This window comes from Apis dorsata, unplaced genomic scaffold, assembly GCF_000469605.1.
Source record: "Apis dorsata unplaced genomic scaffold, Apis dorsata 1.3 scaffold_527, whole genome shotgun sequence".
NCBI classification, from domain to species: domain Eukaryota; kingdom Metazoa; phylum Arthropoda; class Insecta; order Hymenoptera; family Apidae; genus Apis; species Apis dorsata.
In genome coordinates, this window is record NW_006263750.1 from 539,049 (window position 1) to 547,243 (window position 8,195).

Below are 8,195 nucleotides of genomic sequence, written 5' to 3' on the forward strand. Positions count from 1 at the left end.
CGACGAAAATTGATCCTTAAGTGTGTCTGATTATAGATATAGTTAAATTACTAGTATCCCTTTTTTTAATCGTACAATAAATTTTATGAAATTCTAGATTAAAAATATCTTGCGTATTAAAAATAAGAATTTTTTTATAGATTTTCTCTGCATCGATTGATTTATTTAAAAAATGATCCCATTTAAAAAAGAAACGAACTTGATCTTCGAAATTCCTCCGAGTAGCGAAAAAAAAAAATTGATAACATCGTATTTATGTTATATCTCTCTTTTATAACTTTTCCACGAAACATTTTTTCAACGAACGAATTTCAGGAGTTTATTATTTGAAGTCGCGAGAGATGGGCAAAATTCAAACGGTTAAAGTTAAGAATAAAGTTACCTGAATAAGTAGTTTATTATTCAAAGCATGGAATAACCGCGGTTAACCTGAGGTTATACGGAGGAGCAAGCAACCGCAGTGGCCAACGAATAAATGCTATCCCACCATTTTAAACAAAGTTATCAACTATTCAAAGTTCAACTTTCAACTCTATTCACAAATTTTAACTAATTAATCTTTCAGCCTATCAACCCTCGAGGTCCTCGTATTTCGTGTAAATCTATTTTAATCGAATAGTGCACGGATGATTAAACGATCGCGAAGCCTCGTATCGGTGTACATCTCTCGCGATCGGAGTAGCAATCGTAGATGCTATCCGCGTGAAATCTACCTCGCCCAGTTTTAGAATTGATTTCGAACGATATCTTTTCGGGGAATCGGTCGAGTGATTACTTTTCAATCGGATCTACGATGGATCGAATGATGGTCGGAACGCACTATGCACCAACCATCGTGAAAGATAGCGTCTCCGGAGCGGCGATAATTCCATCCTCGCGCATTGTTATCGATCGAAAGGACCAACCGATCTCTATAAACCTTAATGGAAAAGAATCGCCCGTGTTCGCACGTTTTTTAATAAATGGACCGAGTTTCCATCCCGAGTTTTCAAACCGGCAAGATCCAATCTGGACGCGTGAAAGGAAATCTAAATATTTCATAAAACGGTATTCCTCCGGCGGAAAATACGAGCAATTTTGTTTGAACTCTGTTTCAAGTTATATTCTCCGTTTCTTTTTTCTTTTTTTTTTTTTTTGGAAAAGAAGAACAATTTCGATGAATTTTCCTTTTTTTCTTTTTTTCGGCCACTCGATGATGCAAGAATTAAAAGAGAAGACGGGTGGAATGGTTATTATGGCTTATCGAATATTTAAATTAGCGTACGATAAATTTCGCGTCCAATCGGAAGTGAATTTACTTGGAAAGATGCTTTATCGATCCATTGAAATTAATTTCACCCGTTATCGAATAACTTTGCATCGGATTATGCTTTTATAACGATTAATATTTTAGTTACTGCGCAATAGAGTGAAAATTCGGGAATTATGCCGTCCGATTCTTAATTGAAAACGTATGCTCGTTTCGATGGAAACGAAAAGAATAACTCGATTAATCGAAATCATCGTGAACGTCGCACGGATGAATTGCTACCGAAATTAACAACTTGTTCATTCGATCCGTCCCAATTCGACATAAATAAACACCATATTGCAACTTCTGTGAATCATCCTTCAAAATATCGGGTAAAAATAATCGTCGTCTCGCGAATATCTCGAAAACTATCGTCGAGTCACATTTTCAATTCACGAACGAGTTCACGATGGGTGATGGATACGGAGAGATCCGGTCGAAATATTCGCCAACTGAATCGAATTTCTATCGTCACGGACGGATGAAAAACGTGGGCAGGAATTTCATTAGCGAGGCGAGATGTGTTAGGTGGGCTGGTCTGGAAAGATGACGGTCGATCGTTCGCTCGAGATGCCGGATCGAGGTTGGATTGATCGTCGTCCACACTTGACCCGAATCGCCTGATTAAAACACGGCACGGCTCGCTGATTTTCCTATTTGTCACGTGTCGTCGCGATCGAGTCGCGGGACCCGGTGTTATCAGAGTTATTACCAGTCGGAGTCCACGGTGATCCGAAATCCATCGGCGCCGTTGCAAATCATACCCTTCGCATAGCGTTACGACTTTTTCTTCCATTCCTCCATCCCTGTCGCGGCACAAACTCGACGCCTCCCCATTAATTGTACTCGTTTGTACAAGTTCCACTGCTGCTGCTGCTGCTACTGCAACTTTGCACTCGCGCTACGAGTTAATTGACGCGATCAATCCGAAGCTTTCTAACGAAACGGTTGTTCTACGCTTGATTGGCGAACTTCGATGGAAAAGACGAAGAGAGAGTTGGATTGGTAGACGTGAACAGGGAACGTTGAATCGAACGTTTTGCCTTGGAATGCGTGTATCCAGAAAATATTTTGATTCGTTGCTGAAGCGACGTTGGACAATGTATAAATCTGATCTTCTTTCAATAACTTTGAATAACTTTAATATTTGAATTTGAAACAATCCTCGATTAGTGGCTACTAGATTTTATTATTTTTTTCAGAATGAAAGAAGCGACGTTGGATAACGTATAAATCTGATCTTTGACTAACTTTAGTACTTGAATTTGAAACAACCCTTGCAATTAGTGGCTACTAGATTTTATTATTTTTTTCAGAATGAAAGAAACAACGTTGGATAATGTATAAATTTAATCTTCGAATAACTTTAATACTTGAATTTGAAACAATCCTCACGATTAGTGATTACTAGATTTTATTGTTTTTTTCAGAATGAAAGAAGCGATGTTGGACAACGTATAAATCTGATCTTCGAATAACTTTAATACTTGAATTTGAAACAACCCTAGTGATTAGTGGCTATTAGATTTTATTATTTTTTCAGAATGAATCTGAGACTTGCGATTTCGAGAGGTCCTATATTTTTAAAAATTGTTTCCCTCGCACCATCGATAAATCTACAAATAACTGAAAATTGCAATTCTCCTTGCTTCGTAGCTTCGTCGTTTGTCACGACGACGAAGGAAAGGAAAATCGGTCGGTTTTCACGACTCGTGAAAATATACTCGTGAATAAACGCGTCGATACGGTTATTTGTAAGTCAAGCAGGCGCTAGACGGGTGCAATGTCGTTTCGAGATCAATCGTGGCCGAGAAGAAATTGCTCGCGCGTGAGAAACACATCCCTCTCACCCTTCCCCTGAATATGAATCGGTTGGCACAGGCTATGAATGAACGACGTTACTCGATGTGTTTCACGATGAGACCGGTTTGCACAGGTGGATGGAGAATCTTCCACCTTTCCCTCCCTTCCTCCTTATTTTTCATGGGCCTTAAACGCCCTCGAGATTGCCGGTATCACCAATTAGACGACGTGCGCAGCGTCGACAACGAGAGTACAGATGAAATTTAGCGCGACTCCAGCTAACGAGTAGTTAATTCGACTGGTTTACGAGAGTCATGGGACGCGAGGAGTAAAAATTATGTCGAACGCGGGGAGGGTTTGAAATTTCTGAATAAAAAATTTTTTCGTTGTATTTTTTATATAGGAGAAGGAAAGAGAGAAAAGTTATTTTGAAAATGACTCGAATCACGATTGATTCCCTGATTTAACCGTATTACAGCAATCTTTTTATTATTTCGTTATTTAAATTTTGATCGATTTTAATGAAAATTCTAATTCTCGAGCTTCGCCGTTGCGTACTTTTTAAAATTTTTTATTCTCGACCCTTTATATTTCCCTTCCCCCTTTCATCACCCGTGTTAACTCGAAAAAAAAATATATGAGTCCTTTTAATTAGAAATGAAAATTGATTTAAACGAGATTTTAATAGAAAATGGTAATTATCCACGTGTCAAGTTTCAAACAATTTTCGTTCCCATTTTTATGAATCTTTTCTTTGAAGTGGGTGCTCGTGCTCTCTGGATGAAGCACCCGCGTTTCACGAACCCGTACTTTTATTCAATATACATCTAAATGAATTTTTTAATGAACAATGAAACATTGCCGTGTGACGGAAGGGCAAGTTAAAGGGCAAGTTAATTACGAATACACTAATAAAGTCAATTTCGCTCTTTCCCTCCCCCATCCCTTTCCCCTCCGTAATTGAGAGGATGCAATAAGCAATAAAGAACGTTCCATCCAATTTCATCGAACGCGTTCAAGCGATTTATGATATACGACTTTACGAAAGATTAGAGAAAAGAAGGGAAAAGATACTCACTGTAGGTGCCCACGTAGATCGGCGTCCATGTGACCTGGGAATCGACGAGAGTCGTAGCCACGAACAGAACAGTAGCGAACCATACACTCAAACGTGTCGCACTCATCTCACTAATAGCCCCGACAATCGCCATTTCCCACGTTTCAATCAGTCCTCTGCCTTAATATCATCTTCATCGATCATCCTCTCGCTTTCCCCTTTTATCGCTTCCCCCCCCGATCCGCCGTGTCTTCGATTTTATTTCTATCTCTTCTATAAAATAAAAAAAAGAAAAGAAAAGAAAAGAAAAAAGTAAAAAAGAAAAATTGTAATTATCATCCATCAAACTTTCAACCCACTTGTACTTCGCTTTTATGACTTTAAATTCGATTTTCTTTTTTTTTGTTTTTAGCTCGAACTGTCCCCTCCCTTCCCCGCTCCACCCTGCTCGAGCAATTTCGTCTCGAAATGCATTAAATTTTATTATATATATATATGTGTGTGTATACGTATATAATAAAATAAGATAGAATGAATATTGAATGGGGCCGAGTCGAATCGTTTTGCGAGCAATTAGCCCAGCGAGAAGTAATCTAAACTCGTGGCGATTTCACACAGGCACGGAGGGGTTAATGATCCGTGAACCGGGGGGCATCTGTTTTCGCGGATTTCGACGTTCGCGGTTAAATTGTCCGTGGTATTATCGGCTTTTAAATTAGAGAAACTTTTGAATTAGCGCCACTTTATACCCGCCTGTTCCTGTTTTTCACGAACGGCGAAGAAGTTCGCGACCCGAGTCACTTTTCATCGCGGCAGAATCTTCATTTCCGCGCCAGTTTTTGATTTACACTGGGATTTGTCTCTTTTTCGCTATCTCCATATCCCCTGGATGTTCTTTTCTTTCTTTTCTTTTTTTTTTCTTTTTTCTTTTTCATACGCGTGCACGATCAACGTGAATGAGAAATCCGCGAGCTCTCGGCCTCGGTGACGCCTTCACAAAGGCGTGTCACGATCCGGTGTTTCTGCGCCAACACCTCTGCGCTTCGACCTCGGTTCAATCCGTGATCTTCGTTCGAGAAACGTCCTCCGTGGGGCCTTTTGTCTGTGCTCCATCCGCGCTCTTGTTACCTTCGCTGCACAGATCGAGGGCTCTGTAACAAAGCAGAAATGCGAACCATTAGAGATATACCGTGGAGATCGATCGTTCGAAACGTTCGAACAAATGTAACAACGAGAGAAGTTTAATCATTCACAACGATATTTTTAAAAAGTATCAAAATCTTTCTCTCGCTATTTTTGTCCTTCCAAAAAGAAATAAAATAAAGCAAGATTCGTATCATTCTCGATCCACGATGTGTATTCTTCTTCATTTCTCAACTTTTTAATTTGATCAATTTAACGATATAGTATAAAAAAAAAGTATCGAGAATAAAACCTCGAGAAAATATTCTCTCCTGAAAGGATAAAACTTTAAGAAAAAAGTTAAGAAACTTTAATATATATAGAGACAAAAAAAAAAAATAATTCGATACACTAATTTCCAAGACTCTGATTCGACAATCCTTCTTAATTCGCATGACGGCGAGCATGTCGTCTCCGGCATCAACATTTTCCATCGATAGAGAGGGAGCTCGTTACCAGCGCATCGGATTCGAATGGAACCGTGCCTCCGCTGCGACATCATCCCAGCCCTCCCCTCCGGTAATGAGAGGGGAATCCGTACAAAACATGCCGAATACTCGACGTGATCCCCGCGTCGCGAATCATCCACGTCCGCGTTTTCATCCCATGGAAAATGTCGTCAATGTCTCGTTAGCGTATCTTGCATCCAGCTGGAAGCAACGCGTAAGGTATTGTCGATCCTCGTGTACGGGGGGCCAGGGTGACCGTGGATGTCTGAGGGATCAGACGAGGAGGAGGCTCTGTCTGTAACGAGAGCGTGTACTACCTTCGTGGAGGTAGTTCGTAATACGACAAGCCAGCGAGGCGAAGCTACTGGTTTTGTTATCGTTATTTACTCGTTATCTCTACGCTTTCGAGTCATACTGCGCCGGCTCATTGGGTATGAGAGAATTTCTGAGGAGTTCCGTTGTCTGTCATATTCTTTCTTCGTTGGTTTATCCGCTCGATAAAATATTGGATAAAATTGGGCTGAGGAAATAATGAAAAAAATTAAAATTTCGAAAGTTAGTTTAATGAATCAGTTACATTTCTATGTTTTGTCAAAAGTAATCGTAAAATGAAAAACATAAAATTTTAAAATAATAATTTTGTTTAAAATGCTTCGAATAATAAATAATATCAAGTAACTCATCGAGGTAAATTTTGTTCGTAACTTCAATCGTTAAAATTTTGCCAGAGGAATTGCCGATGCACGATACCAAGGAGAATTTCTTTAAATTCTTCTTCGAGACAAGATATAAAGGAGATATCAAAACCATCTCTCGTAACACGTCGGTTATAATATCATTAATTAAAAAGAAAAGATGGTGCGAGGAATTAAAAAAATAAAAAAAAAGATTTCATTATCGCGATGCCGGTTTACTGGGTATAGGTCAGTAGTCGAGTGTACCCGTACCGTATCCAATCGTCCAATTACAGGTCAGGCCGCGTCTATTGGAGACCGAGTCTGGCCAAGTGTCTCTTTATACGGAAGAAGCTTCCTTTCTTTAGCTCGTCCTCCCCCTCTTTTTTTTCTTCGGACAGAGAAAAGGAGGGCGTAGATGGAGGGCGTAGAGAGATTGTGGAACTCGTCGAACGCGGCCGCGGCACGAACGAGCCCATTGAAAAGGCGCCGATGCAGTTAACTTAATCCAGGTGCTGATTGGACACGGCAACCGAGAAACGACGAACGAGGAACGCGGTGGAATAGAAGGAAAGAAGGAAAAAAAAAAAAGAAAAGAAGGTAAAGAGGTTGCCCTTAGGTGGACTCCTCTCGCCAGGGGGTTGACCTTAATTGCGCCACACAATTATGGTCACTTCCGTTTGATGGAAGTAATGCGCCGTTAAAAAAAAAAAAAAGAGAAAGACCCAATAAAGCGGGGGAAATCTGTGATTATGAGAACGTCACCGGCACAAAGCCACCCTTTTCTCTACTTCCGATAGGAGGAACGCTCTCCTACGCTGTCCTCCACCTCTTCCACCATCTTCTCGCCGTTATTACGATTCCGTGTCCTGTCCCTTTTCTCGCGAGAAAGGGCGAGGGTTAGGTCTCGTTTCCACTTTGGATGGAAAAAATAAAGAGAGAAGCGATACCTATTCTCGAGTTGGTAAAAGGTGAGGGCATGGGCAGGGTTCGACTCGTGGAAAAATTGCGCGAGGATAGTAGTTTGGTAAATTGGCGGAGCAAACGTTTGATTTTACTACTTAGACGCTGGATACTCGTAGAGACTCGAACGTTACGCAAAAAATGGAATAAATTTTGTGTATAAAATGGTGCTACCCTACCCTAAAGTTATCAGGGAAAATAGTTATTCTTATACAACGTAATCAAAGGTGATTGTAACACGCCATCCTCGAAACGAACGATAAGTGCATTCTTGTGTGATTTTAAATATTACATTGGAAGCATGCAACGTACATTGTCGAGCTTGTCCCATAAATTTCCATAATAAGTTGCAATTACGAGGTATAATCAAGTTTATTATGATATTTATGACATTTTTTTTTTCTTTTCACCAGAATAATTTTTTCGCGAAAGAAACTCGTAGAAACGTTAGACGACTTTTTTTAGACGAATCGACTTCATTTTTTAATTTCGCGAACTTGGATGAAGAAAGAAAAATAAAGAAAATTTCAAAGTTTTGCGAGAAAAATGGCATTCGCAGAAGTAATTACTTCTGAAATCTGCAACTACCTTTAATCGTCGCTCGTTCATTGTTAACGATCCTTTTTTGCTTTTTTTGTTATTTCAATGGAAGAACAAATAATTTTTTCACAATATCAAACATCCTTTCCACCTCTTTGCCTCCTTAATAGAATGAAATTGAAGAATGAAAATTTCTTTCCCCCTTTCTCTCTCTCTCTCTCTCTCTCTCTCTCTCT

At 39.8% G+C, this 8,195-nt stretch overlaps 1 protein-coding gene across 4 annotated transcripts in view; it reads right to left on the reverse strand.

The window, feature by feature from the left end:
• Nucleotides 1–4,502, reverse strand: part of LOC102680309 — a 199,394-nt gene extending 194,892 nt beyond the window's left edge. For 2 of the 4 annotated variants that reach the window (XM_006620756.2, XM_006620755.2), the window contains exon 1: nucleotides 4,173–4,502. In XM_006620756.2, coding sequence (XP_006620819.1) covers nucleotides 4,173–4,305 — 133 coding nt within the window. In that variant the 5' untranslated portion in view covers nucleotides 4,306–4,502. The remainder of the gene's footprint in view (nucleotides 1–4,172) is intronic. The other 2 variants (XM_006620757.2, XM_031512929.1) reach the window with 2 other exon arrangements.
• Nucleotides 4,503–8,195: the final 3,693 nt, after the last annotated feature.